Here is a 27,871-nt window from a genome sequence, read left to right on the forward strand (position 1 = left end):
ATATATCTTATAGTCTATAGACATTATAGAAAGTTTCACATTCCTTCTTCATTGTAGATCGTGCAACTAGAGCTTAACTTTAAGGTGTGTCCTAACACACGTATGTTATGACATGCATCCAATATGGTTTGAACTCGCGCGTCCGTGACTCAAAGTGCACCTGCTAATCATGATGGGGTTGTTCCCAATGAGGCTTCTAGTGGGGTACCGGTAGCTCCAATGGGGCGAGGTTGCCCCCTAGAAACCCGAGAGCCGAGAGAGTAGGAGAGCATGCACCTCCACCTATGCTAGATGCACCTGCAGTTCCACCCCATATGGTTCATGACACTCCGTCCCTCCTTCAGGCAATCCAATTACTCACTACTTTGGTAGTGATACAGATACAGGGGGGTACTGAAGCTCCAGTACATACTTATGATCCGAGTTCACGAATCGACAAATACTTGAAGCTCTTCCCACCGATTTTCCATGGGACTAGACCCGAGGATGACCCTCTTGATTACTTGGATGGGACCGAAAAAGGCTTTGAGGGTGATGAATGCCATTGACGAGGAATCGATTAAGTTTGTTTCTTATCAGCTGAAAGGTGTGACCTACACCTGGTATGAGACATGGCCTAGAGAGCGGGGAGAGAATACTCCTCTTGCTACATGGAAGGAGTTCTCCAAGGGATTCATGGAACAATTCTTTTCTGATGCAGATAAGTATGCCCTTGCCACTCAGTTTGAACAATTAAATCAAGGGTCTATGGCTGTCAGAGAGTACAGTCACGAGTTCACTCGCTTGTCAAAGTATTCTACAAGCATGATTCCAAATGAGGTTGCTCGAGTTCTGAGGTTTGTTGATGGGTTAGGACCTCATATCAAATCACATGCATCTGCTGCTACTATGAACCCATGCTCTTTCTCTTCCGTTGTTAGCCACACTGAGAGGTTGGAACTATGGAACAAGCAAAAGAAGGCAGATTGAAATCAGAACAAGAAGGCTCGTATGACGGGTAGTTATGGTGGTTCTTTTGGTGGGAACAATAGTATAAGGATATCAGGGCCAACTCGGTCTGTGGTAGCATCTGTTGGCAGCACTCCTTTTGGAAGGCAAGAACAAAGTCAGAGTCAGAGAGGCCATTCTATGCCAGCTTAGAGCACTACTCCCCAAGCACAATCTTCACAGAGGGCACCTACTTGTGGCAGTTGTGGAAAGGTTCATTGGAGGTAATGTCGTAGAGAGAATCACACTTGTCATTATTGTGGCATTATAGGTCATGTTCAGAGAGATTGTCGCAAGTTGTAGAAGGAGAGGGGTAGTCCTCCAATACAGCAGGGTAGATCTACAGCTACTACGGTTGCACATCCCCCAGTTCGGGGCCCAACTACCTAGACAGGACGAGTTGCAGGCGGTAGTGTTGCTTCTACTTCAGGGGGGCAACCCCGACTTTACGGACTAGTTCCTAGAGCTGATGCAGAGGCGAGCAATGCCGTCATGACATGTATACTTACTATTTGCGCACTTGATGCTTATGCTTTTATTGATCCCGGGTCCACATTTTCCTATGTCACTCCGGACTTTGCTTTGGATTTTGATATAGAACCAGAACAATTACTTGAGCACTTTTCTATTTCTACTCCTATTAGGGATTCTGTTATTGCTTCCCGTGTCTATAAGGGTTGTAGGATTGTAGTCCAAGATCGAAAAACTACGACAGATCTTATCAAGCTATAGATGATTGAGTTTGATGCTATCATGGGAATGTATTGGTTATCTAAGTGCTATGCCAGCCTTGATTGTCGTGCCAAGGTAGTCAAGTTTGAATTTCCAAATAAACCAACTCGTATATGGAAGGGCAATATTCTCGAGCGTCGAGGTAGGTTTATTTCCTACCTTAAGGCGAAGAAAATGATCACGAAGGGGTGCTTCTATCATTTGGCAACGGTTACAGACACAAAAGCCGAGGTACCCACTCTTGAATCAGTACCTATAGTTAATGAGTATATGGAGGTCTTCCTGGAAGAGCTTCCTGGCATACCACTAGATCGAGTTATTGATTTTGGAATAGATGTGTTGCCAAATGTTCAGCCTATATCTATTCCACCTTATCGTATGGCGCCAACGGAGTTGCAGGAGTTGAAATAACAATTAAAGGATCTACTTGAAAAGGGTTTCGTCCAACCAAGTACGTCTCCATGGGGTGCACCAGTACTTTTTGTAAGGAAGAAAGATGGTTCTCTCAGAATGTGCATTGATTATCGTCAACAAAATAAAGTGACGATTAAGAACAAGTATCCATTGTCATAGATAGATAATTTATTTGACCAGTTACAAGGTGCTCAATACTTTTCGAAAATTGATTTTCGGTCGGGTTATCATCAGTTGAAGATTAAAGAGAAGGACATTCCTAAAACAACCTTTACGACTCGCTATGGACACTTTGAGTTATTAGTTATGTCCTTTGGGTTGACGAATGCTCCCGCACCCTTTATGGATTTGATGAATCGGATTTTCAAGGCTTTCCTTATCATATTCATGATCGTATTTATCGATGATATCTTGGTGTATTCACAAAGTCAGGAAGAGCATGCCGATCACTTGAGGGCAGTTTTGCAGACACTTAAGGACAATAAGTTATATGCCAAATTTTCTAAGTGTGAGTTTTAGTTACAGTCAGTTGCATTCTTAGGGAATGTGGTCTCAAGTAAGGGTATTAAAGTTGCCGCAAAGATTGAAGCTGTTAAGAGTTGGCCGAGGCCAGCGACACCGACTAAAATCCAAAGTTTTTTGATTTTGGCCGGTTACTATCGAAGATTCATTGAGGGATTCTCTACTCTTTCATCGCCGTTGACTAAGTTAACTCAGAAGATAGTCAAGTTTCAATAGTCTAATGTTTGTGTGAAAAGTTTCCAAGAGTTGAAGGCTAGATTGACCACGACACCAATATTGACCTTGCCAACGAGTTCAAGTGATTTTACAGTCTATTGTGATGCCTATAGAGTAGGTTTGGGTTGCGCCTTAATGCAGAATTGTGAAGTCATTGCCTATGCTTCTAGACAGTTGAAGATCCACGAAAGTAATTATCCGACCCATGACTTAGAGCTTGCAGCGGTCGTATTTGCATTGAAGATTTGGCGGCACTACTTATATGGTGAGCATTATGAAGTCTATACCGATCATAAAAGCTTGAAATATATTTTCAAGCTAAAAGAATTAAATTTGAGGCAAAGAATATGGTTGGAATTGTTGAAAGATTATGATTTGAGCATTCTTTACCACCCTAGGTAAGCAAACGCGGTGACTAACGCGCTAAGCCGGAAATCAGTAAGTACTTTGACTTATTTACCGATAGCTAAAGATATTCAAGAAGTGGCAAACCAAGTGTAACGACCCGACCGATCGTTTTGAGTATCACAGCCCTGTTTCCCCCTTTACTACTCAATTTGGGCTCTACAATTGTTGTGTGACTTGCCGGGGTAATTGGTTCGAGTTTAGTGAGGTTTTGGAATGAATTGGAACACTTAGTTTCAAGGTTTAAAACTTAAGTTGAAAAGGTTTACCAGATGTTGACGTATATGTAGTGACCCGGAGAATTTTTGCTAAGGAAATTACGGTTTTTGTGGTTTCGAGGTAGATCAATTAGTACAAAGGTCGCGACTCAGACTTTTTGGGTTGAACAATGCACCAGGAAGTAAAGGAAATTTTTGGCAGAAAAACACGTTTCTGCGGTCCATTATGCGACCGCATAATCACTCTGCGGGCCGCATAATGGCCGCAGAAGGGAGGCAGAAGAGGGCCAGTTTGGATGAAATCTGCGGTCGGCTATGCGGCCGTATAAATCTTCTGCGGTCACTATGCGACCGCAGAACAGGTATGCAGGCCGCATAGTGACCGCATACATAGACAGATGTTTGCCAGTATTGGACACAGATTATGCGACCGATATGCGGTCACATATGCGACCGCAGAACCTGTTCCGGAGCTTCATTTTTCTGGTTTTATAAACCCGACCCCATTCTTATAAAACACTATTGGGGGTCATTTTGAAGGGTTTCATCTGATATTTTAGAGAGAGGAGAGAGCATTTTAGAGAGAGAAAGTGAACACTTAGTCATTTATCCATCAATTCTTATTCAAGATTTGACGATTTCACAAGGATCTTGCTAGGGCTTCAAAGAGGTAAGAATTTCTTTCCTCAATTCTTCAATTTCGGGTTTGGATTAAAAATGAGTGATTAATAGTATGATTCTTGGATGTAAGAGTATTATGTATACATACCAATAAGGTTGTGGAAAAATTATTAAGTTCAAATGGGTAAGGATTGGGTTAAAAATGGTAGAAATCTTCATAGATTTTAATTGAAGATTTAAGGGTCGAGTTGATGTCGGAATTTGGTGAAATTTGTATGGTTGGGCTCGTGGTTGGATGGGCATTCATATTTTGTAACTTTTGTCGGGTTCCGAGACGTGGATCCCATGGACGATTTTTTAGTGTAATTTCGGATTTTGTGGAAAAATTAGTATTTTGATATGGAATAAATTCCTATAATTTGGGTTGACTCAATCAAATTAATTGTGACTAGATTCGAGCCATTCGAAAGTTGTTACGCGTAGAATGGAATTTATGGAAGCATTGTTTAGCTTGCTCGACATTGGATTCAGCTTGTTCGAGGTAAGTAACTTTTCTAATCTTGAAGCTGAGGGTATGAGCCCTGAATGTACGTATTATGTGAATTGTTTGGAGGTGGCGCACATGCTAGGTGATGGGCGTGCACCGTAGGAATTGTGACTTGGTCAAATTCCATGGGACTGTATAGTTGAATAAACTGTTGATATCCGTTCATTCTCTATATGTTAGAGAAAATTGAGCTGAGACTCGTATTAAAAATCATGCTTAGGCATATGTTGTTATTGATGGTACCCATTGGGGTCATTTTTGTGGTTGAATAATATGTTCAAATTGTAATTGTTCACTCAGTCATGTTTATTCATTTCATATCATACCTCAGTCTCTCTTATTTATTGTTGATGCATTATATCATTGTTGTTGGGCTATTTTTCATGACATTGTGAGCCCGAGAGACTGGAGAGATTGATGACTGAGTGAGGTCGAGGGCCTGATTGTGAGGATGAGTGTGGATCGGGGCTGCCCGACTGCAGCATACCTTATTATTATGGCACATGAGCTGTTTGTGCGGATTATGATATGATATTATAGCACATGAGTTGTCCGTGCAACACGTGAGTTGTCCGTGCAGATTATAGTGCTTGGACTGAAGGAACCCTTCCGGAGTTTGTACACACCCCCAGTAAGCGCATGTACCTATTGAGTGCGAGTGCCGAGTGCTGAGTGACTGGGAGGCATGCGTGATTGTGAGGTATGCCCAAGTGGCACGAGTGACTGTGAGGTTTGCCTGAGGGGCTGTATATGAGTGATATTATGCCCGAGGGGCTATTTATGATTTTATCACTGAGTTGCATCGCATTGGCATGCACACATAACATACAGGCATAGAGATGTATTTTTCTCATGCTGTACAACATCACATCATTCATGAATTTTCACACATTTTTGATAGATGGGCATAGTGATGCATTTGTTTTATACGGGTTATTTGGAAAGAAAATGAAACATCCCATTTATTATTGAAAGGATTTTGGGAAAATTACAGTTTTCAGACTTACTCATATTTTGGTAATTTTTGTGAAAAGAATTGAGTTTTACTATTATATTTGAAAAGAAAAATGTTTATTTTTCTAGAACTGTGAATGAACTGAGCATTTTATTATTGAGTTATTCATTGTGCTGCCTCAATTTTGTTGTTATGAGATTTGTTTTCTGGATATTGTTGTGGACTATTGGTTTTGGACCCGACCTTGGTAAAAGCTCGTCACTGGTTTCAACCTAAGATTAGGTTTGTTACTTACTCAGTACATGGGGACGGTTGTACTGATACTACACTTCTACACCTTGCGTGCAGATATTGGCTGTTGATGTTGCTGTGTTCGTTGGGAGCTGAATTTTAAGTTGTATCTGCATTCCGGTTGTAGCTGCCTCTTGTTCATGATAGCCTTAGATTCATAAAACTCTGTTTATGTACTTTTCAAACAGATGATGTATTTATTTCATACCCGCTTTGTAAACTCTATTCTTAGAAGCTCATGATTTGTACTACTAGTTCCTTGGGAAAAGTATTGGTTTTAGTTATTTTCTTTTAATTAATTACCTCGTTAATTTCATTGGAACGAGATAGCTGGTAATTGGCTTACCTAACAGGTTGGGTTAGGTGCCATCACGACTAGTTGGATTTTGGGTCGTGACACCAAAGAATTAGACTTGATGAATCAGATGATAGCGACCTTGTCGCTTACGCTATAACACGTTCCTCTCTTATTGCCATCACGACTAGTTGAATTTTGGGTCGTGACACCAAAGTTTCATGCTCTAGTGGAATGGTGTGCAATCCAAGAATATTCTTGATTTTACTCTTGACGATGATGGAGTGTTGAAAATGAATGGTCGCCTATGTGTACCAAATATTGATGGGCTTCGCGATGAGATTATGGCAGAGGCACATAATTCGAGGTATTTCGTGCATCCGGGTTCCACTAAAATGTACAAGGACCTACAGGATATTTATTGGCGGAACAAGATGAAGGAAAGTATTTCTAACTTTGTGTCTAGATGCTTAAATTGTCAACAAGTGAAAGCTGATGCAAGCTGAGCATCGGCGACCCGGTGGATTGGCTCAGAACATTGAGATTCCGCTTTAGAAGTGGGAGATGATAAATATGGACTTTGTAGTTGGTTTACCTCGCACCCGTCTGAAGCATGACTCTATTTGGGTAATTGTAGATTGACTTACAAAGTCGGCACATTTTTTACCTGTGAAGACGACTGATATAATGCCACAATATGCTAAGTTGTACTTGAAGGAAATTGTCAAACTTCATGGTATTCCAGTATTCATCATATCTGATAGAGGGGCACAGTTCACTACTCATTTTTGGAAATCTTTCAAGAAGGTTTGGGTACACGTGTCAACTTGAGTACTGCCTTCCATCAATAGATTGATGGACATGCCGATTCAGACACTCGAAGATATGTTGCGAGCATGTGTTGTTAACTTTGGTAGAAATTGGGATGAGCATTTGCCTCTTATTGAGTTCGCTTATAATAATAGCTATCAGATAAGTATCCAAATGTCCCCTTATGAAGCGTTGTATGAGCGACGTTGTAGATCACCCGTTGGTTGGTTCGAGCCGGCCGAGGTAGGACTACTTGGTCCTGATCTTGTATATGATGCATTGCAGAAGGTGACTTTGATACAAGGGCGGATTAGGACAACTCAAAGCTGACAAAAAGGTTACACCGATAAACGACGACGTGCGTTGGAGTTCAAAAGGGCGACCAAGTTTTCTTGAAGTGTCGGTAATGAAAGGTGTTATGAAATTTGGGAAGAAAGGTAAATTAAGTCCTAGATTCATTGGCCCGTATCAAGTCTTGAAAAAAGATAGGGGAAATAGCCTACAGGCTTGATCTACCTGTATCAATGAGTTCGGTTCATCCTGTTTTTCATGTATCGATGCTACGAGGATACAAGCCCGACCCTGCTCACATCATCTCTCCAGAGGTAGTAGAAATCAATGAAGGTTTAACTTACGAAGAAGAACAAGTTGAGATACTTGATAGGCAAGTCTGTAGGTTGATGACTAAAGATATAGCTTCAGTTAAAGTGCTAGGGCATAATCATGACATTGAGGAGGCCACTTGGGAGGTCGAGGAGGATATGAGAATTCGCTATCCACACTTGTTTGCATCTACAGGTATGGCTACTTCCTCAAATTTCAAGTTTAAGGGGTATCATGTATTATTCCATGGAGCGAGTATGTTGTTTTGATTATCTTGCTTATGAGTTTAATTTATTTTAATGATATAATTGATTTATCTAGTGTCACAGTAGCTAGATTTATCTAATTGTAATAGATTTTATCCTGTTGATGCTGGGAGTGGGTATTTAGTGGTATTTGAGGCATATGAGGCCCGTGGAGGCATATGTGATATAGTTTTGATATGTGGTGCCGTGTGGGGCATTAGTATTGTGATTCTGTGGCTCTCTGACAGGTTGAAATTCTCCTGGATAGGCCTAAAAAGAAAGAAAACTCTATCGATTCTTTTTAAAAATATTTGGAGACTTAGTCAAATTTTAAGGCCATAAAGTGTTTGATAAAACGAGGGAACTAGATAGGAATTCTGAAATCGAAGATGGCTAAAGTTTAACATTCACGGACTAATGTTCATGAGTGGGAGAGAATATAAAACCAATGAATCTTTGGCTTTAAATAGGCTAATTACTAGCTTAATAACGTGATTTTAGTGATAGCTATGGAAAAAAATGGTTAGAACATGCATACAATTATTTGGTGTATAACTCGGAAGAATAATAAAATAGCGAGATCGCAGTCATGTTCGAGGTTCTTAAATTAATTTGTAGCAGCAGTTTTTATGATTATAAATATTACATAAGTATTGATTAATGAAGCATATAACAAGGAATATGAGTATAAGTGGCAGTGGGCCCAATGGGGTCAATTATTCTTAGAGTGGGAACTTAGTCCCTCACGCGACCACTACTGAAAATTTTGGCAGCATACCACATGTCTTATGTAAAATTATATTTAGTTATTAAATTAATATTTTAATTCCTTGGAAACTCTAAAAATAAAGAGGGGTACAACTTACATAAATATAAAATAAGGGAGAGAAAACCAAGACCTTCTTTTGGCTTCTCCTTGATGCTTTCGAAGGAGGGTCTTGGGTAGAGTGAAAGTTTTACAATCGATCAAGTGGTAGCAACAGTAAGAGATCGAAAATCATCGCTAGTTTCTCTGTAAGGTATCCATGAGCTCCCTCTCTCTCTCTCTTTCTCTCTCTCTCTCTCTCTCTATATATATATATATATATATATATATATATATATATATATATATATATATATATATGTGTGTGTGTGTGTGTGTGTGTGTGTGTTGATATTTAAGAGAAATTATTTAGTATATATAGGTTGTGATATAGACCACATACAAGAATTAATTTGAAGAATTTGGGGATCTAGGGATTCTTGTTTGGGGTGAATCTTGGAATGGGTCAATCTTGGGTTAAAATATTTGGGAATTTTAGGATATTTTGAGTATTAACTCACTACCCATATATGATATATTATGTATATCGAACTCTGTCGAGACGAGCTTTAGCTAACTTAGAGCGACTTCAAGGTATGTCGAGCTCCTAATTTCTTGTGTATTATCAAATTTACTCTTGGCTTCGAATTATAGTGGGATGATATTCCGCGTACATTAGGGATAGGCTTTAATGGCCTACTCTTGGTTTGGACAAAGATGAATAAATAAAAAAATATGTCTTGTCTAGCTGTGCGGGAGCGGTACGACAATCGTTTTGGATCCTTGATGTATTACATAACAAAGTAATTTTCGGCTGATGGCCATTAAAAGAAAAAAAGATGAAATAAAAAAATATATGCCTTGTCTAGCTGTGCGGGAGTGGTACGACATCTTTCTTGGATACTTGACTGTACACATTGGCCTAACTGTTCGGGGATGGTACGGCAATCTTCATGGATGACATCCCGATGTATTCCAGCACTATGTGTGCTATTGACATTGAGATACTAGATAATGAGGAAGATACTAACGAGATATTGGACATATGAAAGAGGTCTAAATGAATAAAACTTAAATTCTTATTCTTGCAAATTTATACTTTATTATGATTCTGTGTATCTTATCTTCCTTAATTTATTCGAGATTATTTATCTTTTGCCTTGTTATATAGATTATAATTTGTATAACTCTTATACCAACGTTAGTGGTGGCTATGATGCATATTTGAGTATTTCAATACTCAGGCATCGTTTGTTTAAATGGTGTCAGGTTTAGCAGACGGTCGAGTGCAAGGCAGTCAACGCACGTGCTAGAGTTCCCGCAGTTTTCTCTCTTTTGGTGAGCCCACCTTCGTACTCGTGGGACCACAATATTTTAGTTGTATATTTTTGTATAGTGCGGACAAGCTCTGTAACATTATTACTTTATTCGTAGCGTCATAGAGGCTCCACAAAGGGTTTATATTATCTTAGGGGAATGGGTACTCATATGGCATTGCATATGACATTTTTACTTATGTCTAGTTTATGTTTTTTTTTTTTATGAACTTTTATTATTAATGTAGTTTATCTTATTTCTCTCGTATAATATTGTAATTACTTAAATGGATTGAGCTACAGGATTACGAGTTGGGATATGTATTATGCAATAATGGTTTGCTCGGTGCAAGTTGGTAGGCACTGATGCCGACCACATCACATTCTATTTTATGGCGTGACAAAAATACTGACACATAAATTGTACATGAAGAAGTAGCTATACACCCTACACGTGGGTAAATGTACGAATATTTTGTCACATTTAATGTGTTTAACGGACTAATCACACAACTCGCCAACCTCAGAGTGAAAATCGAGGAAGAAGATAAAGCCATCTTGCTATTGAACTCGTTGTCATCTTCGTACGATAATTTGGCAACAACCATCCTGCACGGTAAGACTACCATTGAGTTGAAAGATGTCAAATCAGCTCTTCTACTCAATGAAAAAATGAGAAAGAAGCCTGAAAATCAAGGACAAACTCTCATCACAGAAGGTAGAGGCAGGAGTTACTAAAGGAGTTCAAGTAACTATGGTAGATCCGGAGGTCATGGGAATTCCAAGAATCGATCCAAATCAAAAGCTAAAAATTACTATAGTTGCGATCAACCGGGTCACTTCAAAAGAGATTTTCCAAATCTAAGAATGGGCATAGGTGAAAGCAGTGGCCAGAAGAATGACGACAACACAACCGTCATGGTTTAAAGAAATTATAATGTTGTCCTCTTTATAAATGAGGAAAAAGAATGCATGCACTTGGTAGGTCCAGAGTCGGAATGGGTGGTTGATACATCATCATCTTACCATGCCACACCGGTAAGAGAATTCTTTTGCAGATATGTAGCAGGTGATTTTGGAATTGTGAGAATGGGGAACAAGAGTTATTCAAATATTGAGGGGGTCAGTGATATTTGTATCAAGACAAATGTCGGATGTATATTGGTTCTAAAGGACGTGCGACATGTACCTGATTTGCGGATGAACTTGATCTCGGGAATAACTTTAGACCGAGATGGATACGAGAATTATTTTGCAAATCAAAAGTGGAGACTCACCAAGGGATCATTGATGATTGCAAAGGGAGTTTCTCGTGGCATGTTGTACAGGACAGATGTAAAAATATGCCAAGGTGAATTGAACGCGGCACAAGATGAGATTTCTGCAAATTTGTGGCACAAAAGAATGGGTCTTATGAGCTAGAAGGGATTGCAGATTCTTGCCAGGAAATCACTCACTTCTTATGCCAAAGGTACAACGGTAAAACCTTGTGACTACTATTTATTTGGTAAGAAGCATAAAGTATCATTTCATACATCGTCCGAAAAAAATTTAAATATACTTTATTTGGTATATTTTAATGTTTGTGGTCCAATGGAAATTGAATCGATGGACGATAACAAATATTTTGTTACTTATATTGATGATGCTTCACAAAAATTGTAGGTTTATATTTTGAAAACCAAAGATTAGGTGTTTCAAGTTTTTCAGAAGTTTCATGCTCTACTGGAAAGGGAGACAGGTCAAAAGCTAAAGCGTCTCCGAAGTGACAATAGAGGTGAGTACACTTCAAGGGAATTTGAAGAGTATTGTTCGAACCATGGGATCAGACATAAAAAGACAGTTCCTAGAACCCTACAACATAATAGTATAGCTGAGATAATGAACCGTACCATTGTTGAGAAGGTGAGAAGCATGCTCATAATGGCTAAGCTGCCTAAGTCATTATGGGGTAAAACAATTCATACAGCTTCTTACCTGATCAATAGGAGTCCATCAGTTCTATTGGAGTTTGACATCCCAGAGAGAGTTTGGACCAACAAGAAGGTGTCTTACTCACATCTAAAGGTGTTCGGTTGCAGAGATTTTGCACATGTACCAAAGGAGCAAAGAATAAAGCTGGATGATAAATCTGTTCCGTGCATATTTATCGGATATGGAGATGAAGAGCTTTGGTACAGATTGTGTGATCTTGTAAAGAAGAAGGTCATTAGAATCAGAGATGTAATCTTCCGAGAAAGTGAAGTTGGAGCTGTAGATGATCAGTCAGACAAGGACAAGAATGGTATAATCCCTAACCTTGTTACCATTCCTTCTATTTCTAACAATCCCACAAGTGCAGAAAGTAGGACCGACAAGGTTGCCGAGCAGGGGGAGCGACCTAGTAAGGTTATTGTGTAGGGGGAGCAACTTGATGATGATGTCGAGCAAGTGGAGTACCCCACTCAGGAAGAAGAACAACCTCAACCTCTGAGGAGATCAGATAGGCCAAGGGTAGAGTCATGCAGGTACCCATCCATAAAGTATGTCCTCATCGGCGATGAGGGGGAGTCAGAAAGTCTTTAGGAGGTGCTGTCCCTTCCGGAAAAGAACAAGTGGATAAAAGTCATGAAAGAAGAGATGGAATCTCTGCAGAAAAATAGCAAAATGGCACGTACAAGCTGGTTGGGATTCCAAAGGGTAAAAGACCACTCAAATGCAAATGGGCTTTAAACTCAAGAAATATGGAAATGGCAAGCCGGTCAGATTCAAAGCTCGATTAGTGCTAAAAGGCTTCGAATAAAAGAAAGGTACCGATTTTGACAAAATTTTCTCACTTGTTGTCAGAATGACTTCTATTCGAACAATCTTGAGCTTAGCAGCTAGACTAGATCTTGAAGTGGAGTAGTTGGACGTGAAAATTGTATTTCACGGAGATTTGGAAGAGGAGATCTATATGAAGCAACCAGAAAATTTGAAGTAGCTGAAAGGAAACACATGGTGTGCAAACTAAATAAGAGTCTTTATGGGTTGAAGCAAGCACCAAGATAGTGGTACAAGTTTGACTCATTCATAAAAAGTCAAACTTACATAAAGACATATTATGATCCATGTGTATACTTCAAAAGATTTTCTGATAACAATTTTATTATTTTGTTGTTGTATATGGATGACATATTAATTATCGAAAAAGACAAGGAGTTGATCGCAAAGTTGAAGGGAGATTTTTCCAAGTCATTTGGTATGAAAGACTTGGGCCCAACACAATAAATTCTGGGTATGAAGATAGTTCGAGAGCGAACAAGCAGAAAGTAGTGGTTGTCTCAGAAAAAGTACATTGAACGTGTACTCGAACGCTTCCACATGAAGAATTCTATGTCAGTCAGTACACCTCTTGATAGTCATCTGAAGTTAAGCAAGAAGATGTGTCCTACAACAATGGAGGAAAAGGAGAGCATGGCCAAAGTTCCTTATTCCTCTAACGTCAAAAATTTGATGTATTCAATGGTATGCACTAGACCTCATATTGCTCACGCAGTTGGTATTGTCAGCAGATTTCTTGAAAATCCTGGAAAAGAACACTGGGAAGTAGTCAAATGGATGCTCAGGTACCTGAGAGGTACTGCGGGAGATTGTTTGTGTTTTGGAGGATCGAATTCAATCTTGAAGGGCTATACAGATGCTGATATGGCAGGTGATGTTTATAACAAAAACTCCACTACTAGAAATTTGTTTATATTTCAAGGGGAGCTATATCATGGCAGTCTAGATTGCAGAAGTGTGTCGCACTCTTTAGAATTGAAACGGAGTATATTGCCGCTACTGAAGCTGGCAAGGAGATGATATGGTTGAAACGGTTCCTTCAAGAGCTTGGATTGCATCAGAAGGAGTATGTCATATATTGTGATCGTCAAAGTGCAATAGACCTTAGCAAGAACTCCATATACCATGCAAGGACCAAACACATCGTCGTGAGATATCACTGGATTCGAGAAATGGTAAAGAATGAATCTCTAAAAGTCTTGAAGATTTCTAAAAGTGAGAATCCCGCAAATATGCTGACTAAGGTGGTAGCAAGAGACAAGTTCGAATTGTGCAAAGAACTTGTGGGCATGCACTCAAGCTAGAAGTCGTGTGTTACATCATTCAGGTGAATGGGTCTGGAGGGAAAGATTTATGGGCTCCATCCCCATTAATGAAAAAAGAAAAAAAAAAGGAAGAAAAAATGTTAGATTCCATTATGACTTATTTTGGATTTGATTTGCAACTCTGCAAATTGTCAAAAATAGTAGGCGTCAGACAAAGCAATTTGCAATTACAAATGGCAATAAACAATCGTTTTGATAGGTGGAAGATTGGGTGCTCAACACTATAAAAGGAGAGCTTTGGCTCTCATTACTATACACCAATCTCAGAGAGAAATATATCTGAGAGCATAGAGAGCAGTGCAAGGTATTTACAAGCGGTGTTGTTTGTGAGGAAAAATAGAGAGCGTGAACGATATTATAGTGAGGTGAGAATCTCAAAAGAGGGTTATTACTTTTGAGTGTATAGTGATTCATGGAGTATTAATTCGGGACTACGGAGTATAAAATTCCTCATTATAGTGGATTACTTTGATCTTCTCGGGCCCGTGGTTTTTTCCTTATTCAGAAGGGTTTTTCACGTTAAAATCTTTGTGTCCTTGTTGTTCTTTTTATTCTTGTCGAATACTGTATCCCGACACTATATTATTATTCTGCTATTATTATCGAGGATATTATTTCTGTTGGGGGTTTATTCCCAACGTCTTTATCGAAGAAACGTTCACAAAATAGATCCTCTGTACAATCTAAGTAAATCATCTGTGCACACAGAAAAGCGTTTATGACAAGTGGGATTCAACTTGACCTTGCAAACATTTTGGTAGTCTTCATCAGTGTTGCAAAAAATGAGACCACATTCATTGCTTCTATCTTAAACAGCATTGCCTGCGTTCAATTTAAACTAGAGGTGTTTAACGGGCGGGCTGAGACTGGATGTACACAAAAAAAATCAGCCCGTCCGTTTAATGTTTTGGGCTGTTAGCGGGTTGTACTTTTTCGAGTTTTTTTTAGTCCGTCCGGGTTCGGGCTTAGCGGGCTAGACCGTGCCGGGTTATTTTTTTTTAAAAGTAAATTTTATTTTTCTTATTCAATGTTATTGATACTTAAGTGTTTGCAAACTTTTTAAGGCTTAGAATTAAACTTTGAAGTTTAAAGTTTTAAATTTGAAATTTGAATTTTAAAATTTTAAAATTAAAATTTGAAAGTAAGTGGCTACAAAAAATTATTTAATAAGACCAATAGGCAATATGTAAGGATCAAGCTCCAAAGGCTTTCATTTGATATTTTTATTGAATAATATATAATACTTCAAATTAAGTTGCAAGTTCTTTTTTGAAAGTTTACAACAATTATAAAAAATAAGAAATAGTACATCACATGCTTTGCATCATTTTTGTAAGTTCATCCATGTCAATATGAGGTTCTTGGTTTCCGGCATTGGTTGAATCAGAACCATAAACTATTACATCTCCAATTTCTTGGTCCTCCGCTTCATCTACCTCGTCACGCCCTTGATTTCGTTGTTCTGATCTTATCCAATCTCTGAAGCACACTAGAATTTCCAAAGCGTTGCTGCCCAATGAATGACGGGTATCTTCTAGTTGTTGCCTTGCTTGGCTAAATGCGCTCTCTGATGCGACTTTTGAAATCAGCACATTTAGCACTTCTCGAGCCATGGCCGAAAGAACAGGAAATTGATTTGAGTTGCTCCTCCACCAACCCAGCAGTAGAAATTCCTTTGTGCGGGGCTCTGCTGACTTTTGCAAGTAGAATTGGAGTTTATCAATATTCCTTCTACTGGTTTGTTAATGCTCCCCTAGTGTAGACCAAATCAAATAATCTTCAACACCATCATTATCATCCAAAGCACCGGTCCCAAATGTTGAAACTGAACTTGAAGGAATATTTGCATCTACAGCAGAAGAAGCATCAACAATGTTAGCATAATAATTATAAAATATTTCTAAACAGATACCGGGTTGAACCAGGCTGTAGCCCGTTAAAACCCGTTAACGGGCTTAGCAGGTTCCGGTGCACCGGTATCAAAAAACTGTTCGTTTGAAACCCGTTCCCCGCCCAACCCGTCCCAGCCCGCCCCCAATGCTACAGTACCGGGCTGAACCGGATTGTAAACGGGTCAGCCCGACCCGATTAACAGGTATAATTTAAATAAGGAAAAATGGTCAAATATACCCCTCTACTTTCGAATATTGTCTATATTTAACCTCCGTTATACTATCCGGCCAAATTTATCCCAACCATTATACTCTCCGGCCAAATTTACCCCTACCCTCACCAAACTTTTAAAAATTACCCCTTGATCTACAAATAATCCAAAATCTCCAATTTTCTTTTATTTGAATTCTCCATTATTTTCAGAAATTACTATTGATGTAAATGCTAAAGGTACTAAATTATACAAATTATTTATGGATATTTTTAATTATCAATGCCCCACTTCTTTTCTTGTGATAATGAGTTTGGAATTGGTTTAAAATTTTATTTATTTTTCAACCATTTACACTCCGTAGAATTCAGTGAGTCTATTTATTGTGTATTATATACAGTTGATCATCATGTATATACATGCATGTTTGAATATATTTTGTTATTATTAATTAGTATAGAGTTCGATCGATTAACTTATGAGTGCACAATGCGTAGCCATTTGATTAAAACAAAGTTGAATTCGACAATGTAAAGTCTCCAAGGAACTTCAACTTCTATCACTAATACTTGCAAAGTCTCCATATCTTTGGTGCAATGAATTTATTAAAGATGGGGTGTTGTAAATACTTTTGAATTTTAGACAAGCTACCTAATTTAAATTCTTCAATTTACTATACTTTGTTTACTAATCGATGTATTATTTTAATATTTCTTTATCTTATATTTTTTTCCAAATAAAAAAGCAGGTAAATGCCAATTATTTCAAAAATAGTGGATCATGAAGAAGAATAAGTGACTTAATTAAAATAATTTGAGAGATTATGGGTCACATGACATACTGAAGGGTAATTTTTAAAAGTTTGCTGATGGTAGGGGTAAATTTGGCCGGATAGTATACTGGTAGGGGTAAATTTGACCGAATAATATAACGGAGGTTAAATACAGATAATATCCGAAAATAGAGAGGTATATTTGACCCTTTTCCCTTTAAACAATTATATATTAGTGCAGAAGATCATTCTCTCAAGTCTCAACATGAGAATTTACAAGCATGAACAAGTTATAGATGATATAATGTAGATTCAATTCTCAATATTTGTAGTTGTATAATGTAAAAGATACTATGTTTATTTTACTTTAATTTTTTTTATATCAATGTTGTCTCGGCCATCTTGCGTGTAACTCAATTAATTTCACGGGATATCTCTATATCCCACCTACAACAGTAATAAGTATCTTTATCCGTCAAAGCTTGAATAGATAAAAAGAAATGAAATAATATTTTTGTTACTACGTTTTACACATGCATAATTCATAAGAGTAGCGTGTCAATAGGCATTCTGTATCAAACTACCAATTGGATTGATCTTGTAGGTTTTCTCTACATACAAGCAAGGAGACACATGCTTAAGTGAAAAAAAGAAAAAGGAAAAAGAAGATATTGGGAGGAAGAGATACTAACAGTGAGTCAGGCACAAAATGACAAGTAAAATCATATTCATTGAAGCCATTTTTGTGCACTTCCTTTTTTCTTTTCTACACTGCTGACTAAGTACGGTGGCACATGATTATCTTTCCTACAATTTATAGGGAACTAGATGAATAAAGCTGAAAATATTATATTTAGAAAAGAAGTCAAATTGGAAAATTTTAAAGAGTCTTAATTAAGGAATTAATGCTAGATGAAGGAAATTGATTTATTTAAACTGACGGGTCAAATTCGATAAATCATTGAGGTAATATATACTTATATCTTTTCATTTAAAATTAAAATATGATTCTTTTTTTCTCTAAATAAGGGAATAAATAAACTACGTCCAATCTAGGATTCATCAATTGTAACCATCAATGAAAGTGCAATTCTCTGGATAGAATCAAAAATCATCATTTCACTTGAATATTTCCATGACAAGTTTTTCAATATTTCACTATCATTTTCAAATACTAAAGTTCAATATTTGCAATAATAATTGTCTAAGAAGTATATAAATACTAAACTTCAATATTTGCAAATACTGAAATACTATCTTATAGCCAACGGGGCCTAAAATAACATGTCTTAAATCCTTCAACCCTTATAGTGATCTGTTTGCTACATTAGTGACATCTTACATACTCCTTTTTTGTTTTCAACTGATAAGTCATCAATATAAATGCATTCTATAATCAAGTGGATCTGGAAAAAAAGATGGCATTCCAAAATTACGGCAATTTTTGTCGTACTGTGATTTGTTCCTTAAATTACCGATTCCATCAATTTAAATGCGGATTCGCTCCTTCGTATTGTTTGATCTTGACCATTCTTTAACTATAAAGAGAAATTAATTTACAATTACTTCTTATAGTAATTACACTCTTTAAAATGATTTCTGCTGTATCTATACATGATACTAGTTTAGTTTAAACATTCTGTTATTTATTCGCTTCAAGGATAATTTTTGTGATTTATACAGTTTTTCGGATACGTAAAATGAATGATGGAAATTTTACCTCTTATAGCAAAGCTTTATACCCTAATTATTATAAATAAAAACCCTTTTAAAATATTATTTTCTATAGCTTCCTTTTAGTTTTTATAGTAAAATATGTATTTATGGTCACTTCCTATTGTTAAGCCATTAAATACGCTGTCTAATATTTTTCTCCATCATTCTTTCAGTTTATTCTCTCCCAAAATTACGCATAGTATCTTATTTCTCTCTCCTCATTCTTTCTTATATGAACCAGAAAACTGGTTTCCTCCGACAGACGGCGAGCTTTTCCATGATTTCTATGGTTATCACTACTCTTCAGCCATGAAAACAATGAAATTTTTCATGATTTCCTGCAAGTTTTCTTAACATCCTTTTCAAAATTATTCTTTCCCAATTCCACAGGAGATGGAGGCGTGACACCAAATTTTTTCCCTTCTAATTCATAATTTCTTGCTTCTGTCAAGAACTATGAAATTGTGCAAGTCGTAAATCATCAACACAGATTTTCACCACTCACCACTAAAGTTTTTGAGTTTTTGGCCAGTTAAAGCTTCTTCTTTTTCTCTTCAACAATTTTTGTTTTAAATATTCACCATTGTTAGATTTTCTGCAGAATACCTATCAAAGCACTCAATTTCGAAGGGCCATCTTTCGATTTATAAATCACTCAAGAGGAACCTGTATTTGCAGGTTCATCAGCAACCATTGAAGCCTAAAGGAGAACAAAAATACGCAATGACCCTAATTATAGATGTATTTATATGTATTCGAGTCTGCATACATTAATTTTTAGTTTCTATAGTGGTTTTCTTTTCTTGTACTTAGATGTATTTATATGTATTCGATAAGGCATACACTGATTTTTATTTTGCACATTGATTTTTGACTGTTATATTTAGATATATTTATATGTATTTAAGTTTTTACAATAATATTTTTAAATACATTGTTAGTTCTATCATTTTGATGTTATTCATCAATTAGTTATGCATTCAATCTAGCTGTATTCATCTGTATTTTAAACCTAAATGTATCCATATATATTTAAAACAATAATATAGTGAAATACAGTAAAATACTCTCAATACAAATAGAAAATCATGAATACAACCAATAAAATATACTCAATAAAGCAGTAATACCATGTATTAGGAATAAATAAAATATTGTGAATACAAAAATAAACTTGAATACATTGAACACAACTGTTAGATAAAACAGAATACAAGCACTAGGTTTATTATGAAATATGCAGTGTATCCGGCATAAATACATGATGTATTCATATACAGAAAATAGAATTTCAAAATATTTTTGTAGTTACTTGTATCAATTCCGAGCAGAACCTCGAACAAAGTCAGAAAAAAAAAACTCGAACTGTATCAGAAAAAAAAAAGAGGGACTGAAACTCTGAAGAATGCTCTGTTTTTTGGTGTTTAGCGTCTGATAAATCTTCTCATTAATTGGATTGATAATGTTGTGTGTTATAATTAATTTAGGTGAGTTATATTAGGAGTGTATCCCGTTAAATTAGCAGCTTTTCATTATTAAACAACTTGAGAGACCTATTATTATGCTGTATTCATGAATACATGGTATGAATACATGTGAATACAACGGCTGACAGCAGGACTACCCTATTTTTTAGCCGAGTTTTGCTAATGTATTCATGAATACAGTAGCTTGAATACATTATCATAACAATGGAAAGGTAGTTACGGAAAGTAATTATGTATATGGTAGTTATAGGAAGTTAATAGCCATTAAACAATAGTCATTTCTGAAAATTCGATGTGTATGAAACTTATTGTCTTATTGATTGTTCATCTCTTGATGTTAATAGTGGCCCAATTTCAGTTCAGCTGTCCAAATAAGAAGGCCTAATAGACTGTAGTAGTCTATATTATCATGGATAAATGATTCAGTATACTCGCTATAAAAATAATAGCCGAAAAATATATAAAATTTATATATTTTATTTTGTATATATATACAGTTTATATATTATATACAAAATTTATACAGTTTTTTGGCTACCAAATGTAAATAGTTTCTGGCGTGGGCTAAAAGTGATAATACCCCTATTATCATTGTAATCAGTTTTTACATTATTAGCCAGTTTACTTGTATTTCTGTCCACATTTGTAATTTGCATTAGGCGTATATATAAGGATCGAAGGATCCACATAGACATGTAGATTCATTAGATATCACTCTGGGACCAGATGGAATAAAAATTTCTCTCTCTCTCGATTTTCCCTCTCAATTTTGCTTCTGCATTTCATTTTCATCAATCGGACTATGTCGTTTATATGGTTGAACACAATAACAAATTAGTCTAATATTCAATAATTTTTTCGTTTATGTTGATTATTGCTCCCATTTATAACTATGAGAAAATCAACTACATTCACACTAAACCAAACTTCCCAACCAGATCCCGCCAGCTATAAGTAAAAATATAACAACTCCGATCCATATAATAATTAAAGAATAAATATCCAATTATTATCCACTAAAATAATTTCAAAAGATTCCACTAATTATAAAAAATGATAAATAAGTAAAAAATGTTACTTAAGTACTACTTGTATTATAGTTTCTTTCTTTTCCCCCTTTAGGATTAAATATCACATGTGGCGGATCCAGAATTTTGTACAAGCGTGTTCAATCTTAAAATTATATAACTTTAGTCGTAAAATAGTAGTTGTTAAGTGGGTTCAAATAAAATATTTATACAAAATTTACGCAGTTTTAATCCTTATTTATACATATACACAGTATTATTTTTTGATGAAGTGAATTCAGCTAAACCCGCTTGATACCATGTGCCACCACTGAATTGTCACATAGATTTTATAAAAGGAATAAAATATACATGGACCATGAAAAAGCTAATGGGAAGTCAAAAAGTTAAGGTTAATAAAGAATATCCTAAATGATCTGGCTATTGCAAAAACCATTTATTATCACTTTTCGACAAAGATATTATATGTATATACAATTTTTAAGAGCTAGCCCTTAAAATAAATATACGATCTGACCTATTCTTAAGATTGCGTGATTTGTGTCTTCAAGAAAACATAATAAACATTAAATGAGTTTATTTCTTTCCTTTTTCCTGGAGGTGCGTGTTGGACTAACATGGCCACCAATCGACGACCTTACACTAGGAAATAACATAAAATTGGAAATTGCCCTACTTACTTTGAAAAACTACTAGTTGTAGTTATACTGTTATACACGTAGAAGAAAATGATAAAGTATCCATGTAAGTAGTTTTCTTCCTTTATTCCATTCAAACACACTTACAATATCAAGAAACATAAAATGCTTAATAAATTGAGGAAATTAATTAAAACCCTTTTATTTTTCTAGTCATAATCAATCCTCAACATAGAGGAAATGTAGAAATACATCAAGATCCTTCCCGATCACCATGCCAATCTATCAATCCTCAAGCACAATCTTGACTCCTCCAATTTTCACAGCACCAGAACCATTCTTGGGAACAAAAGTCACCAACACATGATCATCATCCTCAGCATCCAAATCCTCCAATAATTCAGTTATAGCCAATTTTAGCTTAGTCTTACGTTTCTTGCCACTCTTACCATGACTATGATGTGGCACGTTAACAAAACTACCTGCAAACTCAGCATTATTCGGCGAAATCACAGTCTCATCTTCATCATTAATCAATACATCAAACTTGACAAAAACATCAGTTTCCAGCTCTATCCCTTCAACCACTAAAATCTCCTCTTTTGCATCTTTCTCCTTCTTGTTTCTCTTCTTCTTATTTGGCCTTTTTACCATAACTCTTATCACATGGTCAAGTTTCGTTGGGAAAACATCTTTTGCACTAGGAAAATTATCAGCTGCTCTTGCTTCAACAAGCCTCCTTACACTACTCAAAGCACTTGAAACCCTAGCCCTTGGACGAGAATTTATCCACGGATTAGCTACATTTTGATAAGCATATCCAAGTCTCGTTGTATCCAAACAGTCACGTACCCTAATACGTACCATTTGAGCTTTCTCATCATAAAACAAAAATGAAGCATTTAAGAAATCAGGGTCAGTGAAATCTTGACGTCTACCTCCTAGGGTTTTCCAAACACTCCACAATCTATCAATATTAGAATGATGAGCATAGAAAATAGGGTCTCTAGCAGCTGAATAAAAATCTCCCATGTTTTCAAAATTAGGTTGGGTTCTATCACCGGTCCAAACATGGACCGGTCCGTGAGGAATGTTCTCGAGGGACCCAGCTCCACCGGGTTCACCACCGGCCCGGTAAGGGTCTCCGAGGAAAGTCGTCGGAGTACTTCCAAGAGAAACCATTTGCCTATACATGATAGTGAGATTTTGGGAAGTTTGTTGAGCGTTACTTATGTTAGGATCCGTTCCATTGAAGTCGAGATCAACCATGACCGGAGGCTGATGCCTCCGATCACGGAGAGGATCGAAGAGAGAAGAACTACGGTTCGTATACATGGCAGGAAGTCTCATGCCATCAGGATGATCCCAGTTCCAAAATGGGATAGCGAAAGTAGGGTCATTTATTAAACTTCCCAAGATTTTTTCGAAAAAGTAGAGATAACAACGGTGGAAAGGAAGGAAAAGCCAAGAGAAATGAACTTGGAGCTCAGAGTTCGGAAAACCGAGTTGGTCATAAGCACCATCACAATAAGCACAATGGACATTTGCTTGTTGCTTGAAGCTACGTGGATCGTCATCTGGAAGTTGTTTCATGAGCTGAATAGCTCTGTTGAATTTCTCTATATAGGCACTATCGGCGGCATGAGCTGCTGGCCGAGTGCGGAGTGTGGTTGATGGTGGAGGAAGTTGGAAGTCGATGATGTTTGCCGTTGTCGGAGGACAACAGTTGACTGGTGCTGCACCTGTTACAGAAAAAAAGAAATTAGACAAATTTGAAAAAAAGGCTTTGAGGCGTGAAAGTAACTTTTTAATGTATATTGCCCGTATATTATTTGGAAAATATAGACAAGTTTTATCAGAATACTATGTTACAAATTAACTTAACCACTTCTCATAAAAGGCCTGAATTCATAGATCAGTTTTGGACTATTCAAAATGATCGTTTATCTCTTATTTAATGAACATGCATATTCATTTAACTTCCTCTGTAGCTAGCACTGGCTATATATTCCAACATGTCATATTCATTTAACTTTAAAATTCAGATCTAAATTCAAATTTTAAATAAAAATCAAAATAGCAAGTATTTTACTAATATATGAAGAGCCTTCAAATTCATATTTGTGTTTCGACGTGAGATATTCTCACTTCATATATATTACAGACCACGTAACAGTACCTGGTGGTAGATCTGCAGGGCCACATTTGGAAACGTCAGGTCCGTTCACAGGAGCGGCGAAGGCAAAGGAATGACCACCAACAATAGTAGCAGCACCATAAAGACCTCCTAGTCCAAGTAGTATGTTTCTTCTATCAATGATCTTATTGTTTGAAGAATCAGAATTTTTGGAAGTGTTATAAATGGTTTGATCATCTTCTGAACCCTTGCATGAGACTTGGAAACTACGGTTACCGTACTTTCTTATAGTGGAAACTTTTGATGTCTTTGTAAAGAAAGAAGAAGAATGCAAATTGGGAAAAGTTGTGGTAGTTGAAGAGGCCGAAGACGAAGAAGAGATGGCATTGGTGGTGGGGAGTGGAAGAGAAGCCATTATAACTTTTAATTGGTTTAGGGTGTAGTTCATGAACATCTAGGGTTACCATTTATATAGAATATGGAGCAAAGACTTTTCTCTATAACCAAAAAGAAATACAGGTCAGAAAGATGCTTGCATATCTTAACTTCCAGCAGCCTGTGGTTTTCTTCGTATTTATTTGTTTATTTAATTCATAATTAGAAGGCATTAACAAAATCCACGTTCGCCTGAGGTGTTGTAAGACTTTTTTTCATTTATTTACAAGAATGGTAAGAACTTTTAATTATTGTATGAATAATCAAAATGGAATTGTCCTTCTAGATATAGCTGGTTGGTTTAGAAGAAATTACTGATTTTCCAAATATTGTGTCTGCCGTGTCAAAATTTAATTAGTTAAGACTTCTTTTTATTACAATATATAGCAGCAAGTTTCGATGCAATCTCAAACAGGAAGCAGCTTATGAAGCTTCAAAGCCTTCAATTATTCAATATTTCAACATGTAGATAGATAATGGTTAACAATATTTATTAATAAAGCTCTCCTTATCTTTCTCCAATGCCCAAAAGTAATAAATTAATAATCTTGCTAATTTTTTAAATGCAGGTAATTAAGAGGCTGCTAAAACCCTACAACGAGAGTGCTCACATAGCAAAAAGACCATTGAAGTAGTAAATACTGATTTACAAGAATGGTAAGAACTTCAATATTTAAAATGGTAGTGTACTCTTAAAAAACTTGTTTGAGGAGTATTTCAAACGACATTTAATGATTTTCTTCACAACCTTCAGTTTTTTTTTATAAGTAAAATCCAAACACAACTTTAACTTTCAAGCTAAGTATTTTTTTTCAACTTCAATTTCAAATATTTTTTTTTCCAACTTAACCAAATATTTTCCAAAAACCTATTAATGATGATTCCAAAAAAACCTTTAAATCAATATATATTGCTAAATTCACGAAATCTATAGTTTCGTACGTGGTCTTTGGTACTTTAATAAAGTCGCTTTGTTGGTGGGTGCTAAATTTCTTATATATGCAAAATGCACATTGACTGTATGATTCTTTATAAGGTGATTCACTATTTCTCTCTTCTTTTCCAACTTCAAGCCGTCATTACTATATCATTATCTTTACCCCTGCAAAGCGGTATTCTTTTGTACGTTAAACTGTTTTTGTTCCATTAGGGGAGAAATGAGTGAAAAAATTAGAGAGTAGCTCATTTATTTGAATCCCCTAAACAAAGTAAAGGTATTGAATGTACTTTGGTTGCTTAGTGTACAGCTGGAAAAAACAAATACTCTGAACGGGGTGTATTTTCTTCTTTCTCCCAAATTGTCAATTCTGAAAGTTGCGTACATCAATCTTTGCGAAGACTTGCGACCAGTTTTTATAATGAATTCTAGTCTATATTTATATAAAGTTGATGGAGAGACGAAATGCACGTTCTTTCATGTTTAGTCAACAACAAGGTGTCAAACTAGTTAATTATATTATTAATAATCATGTTCATCTTCTTCCCACTTTTATCTCTTTAAATATTAAGACGCTATTGTAAATGGATAAGTGACAGAAATCTAAGAGCAACGTTAGGTAAAGATTGACTAACAACAGGGTTATATCCTATGGATTTAATTTATATACTCTAACAAGTTCCTCTTATTATAATTTTTGTATTTTAAGTGAATTGATAATTTAAATTTACTATGCTATGTGATTTGGTTGAAGTTCACTCTATAGGGTATATATGATATGACACGTGACTGACTAAAAGGAGGACACATGGAATCCAAGATGGGATGGCTGATGACCGAACGCAGCCATTCTGTTTGTCACCGAAAATAATAACGTTCATAAATGTGTATTAAATGCTTTGTGCCCGATAACATTTACTAAGGAATATTCTGCAGCATTAAGAGCGACGATCCGTTACAGAGAATTTGGCATTTATGTTCGCCGTTACATCTTCATCACTGACCCTCATAATTGATATTAAAGGAGGGCACGATCCTAGGACCTTTTTTCCTTGACATAGCTTTAAATAGTGAGTTCAGTTACGATTGTAAAGGACACGAATTTTCTGGCAAAACTTATACTATGTTCTATGCAAAGCTTAACATCATCTTATTTACTTGCTTTTTGATCTCATCATTGCTGTGCCTAGAAGCTTTATTCCCGGAACTGTCATCTCCGTTGTTTCATCCATATTTCAAGGCTAAGTATTATACATTTCTTCAATTGTTATATTATTTCATGATCAAATTAATTCAGTTGTCTAGAAACCACGTATAAATTTAACTGTACCGTTTTACGGGTAAATAGTTTGGCGCCCACCGTGGGGCCTAGACAGTCGTGCAATTAAATTGATCCTTGCCTTTTTTACTAAGGTGTTTTGATTATTTTGTCTGAGAAAAAAATCATAAAAAATGACAGATAATACTGTTAACAATGCACACAACCTTGAAATTCGAGGGGATCAACCTCATTTCGAGGACTCAATCAGTGACACCCGCAATGAGGGGAATGACGCAACGCCGGTGCATGACAGAAGGTATCCTCGACGGGTTAGGGAGGTTACTCCCGATGATGCTAATGAGAAGCAGGTAGCGGATGTTGTGAGGGTCTTGCAAGAGCAACATGCAATCATTTTGGGTCATCTCACGAGGCAAGATCAAGTTATGACAGAATTGAAGCAGACACTATCGGGGCCTCGAATAATGCAAACAGAAGAGATCCAATTCCTCCTGTTGTTCCCGCATACCAAACAACGCAGAGAGTGACAACAACACTCTCAGGGGTGAAGTTGGCTCCGACGGGGCTGGGGGGAGCAGATCATGTCTTAACAACGGGAACGATTCATCCAAAGATAAGCTTTTACGGTTCATGAGGGAAATAAACGCCCACATGGATCAAATCCCGGACGCACCACTAGTATTGAAAGGCCCGAACTCGAAGAAGTATGTTCAATTACCGTACAAGCCAAGTGCAGCACCGGAACTAATGAGGAGCATGTAGCGGATGTTGTGAGGGTCTTGCAAGAGCAACGTGCAATCATTTTGGGCCATATCACGCGGCAAGATCAAGTTATAACAGAATTGAAGCAGACACTATCGGGGGCCTCGAATAATGCAAACAGACGAGATCCAATTCCTCCTGTTGTTCCCGCATACTAAACAACGCAGAGAGTGACAACAACACTCCTAGGGGTGAAGTTGGCTCCGACGGGGCTGGGGGGAGCAGATCAGGTCTTAACAACGGGAACTATTCTGTCACGACCCAATTTTCCCTCCGTTGGGTATCGTGATGGCTCCTAGTCTTAGAGACTAGGTAAGCCTAATAATAATTAAAACAACAATATTATTTAAATAGAATCTCTTAAAATTCCCAAAACCGGTAGTACAAGTCATAAGCTCTACAGAGTGTTTTCTAGAAAACTTATAAATACAACTGTCCAGAAGTAAGAATAAACAGTGCAAAACGAA

At 36.7% G+C, this 27,871-nt stretch overlaps 2 protein-coding genes across 2 annotated transcripts; one reads left to right on the forward strand and one right to left on the reverse strand.

The window, feature by feature from the left end:
• Nucleotides 1–507: 507 nt before the first annotated feature.
• Nucleotides 508–969, forward strand: LOC138905100 (uncharacterized). Its single transcript, XM_070193604.1, has one exon. The coding sequence runs from the start codon at nt 508–510 to the stop codon at nt 967–969; it is 462 nt and encodes a 153-aa protein (XP_070049705.1).
• Nucleotides 970–21,955: 20,986 nt separating this feature from the next.
• LOC104104551 (polyphenol oxidase, chloroplastic-like) lies at nt 21,956–24,443 on the reverse strand. The gene is made up of 2 exons (XM_009612667.4): nt 24,034–24,443; nt 21,956–23,596 (listed from the first exon to the last, which is right to left on the reverse strand). The coding sequence occupies exons 1-2, from the start codon at nt 24,437–24,439 to the stop codon at nt 22,140–22,142; spliced, it is 1,863 nt and encodes a 620-aa protein (XP_009610962.4). The 5' UTR covers nt 24,440–24,443; the 3' UTR covers nt 21,956–22,139.
• Between the last annotated feature and the right edge of the window lie 3,428 nt (nt 24,444–27,871).

Source organism: Nicotiana tomentosiformis, chromosome 2, assembly GCF_000390325.3.
Source record: "Nicotiana tomentosiformis chromosome 2, ASM39032v3, whole genome shotgun sequence".
Lineage (NCBI taxonomy): Eukaryota > Viridiplantae > Streptophyta > Magnoliopsida > Solanales > Solanaceae > Nicotiana > Nicotiana tomentosiformis.

Coding starts and splice junctions, on each gene's coding strand:
- LOC138905100 (XM_070193604.1), top strand. CDS start 508: ATGGGACCGAAAAAGGCTTTGAGGGTGATGAATGCCATTGACGAGGAA.
- LOC104104551 (XM_009612667.4), bottom strand. CDS start 24,439: ATGAACTACACCCTAAACCAATTAAAAGTTATAATGGCTTCTCTTCCA. Junction 23,597..24,033: donor CCCTGCAGATCTACCACCAG/GTACTGTTACGT, acceptor TTTCTGTAACAG/GTGCAGCACCAGTCAACTGT.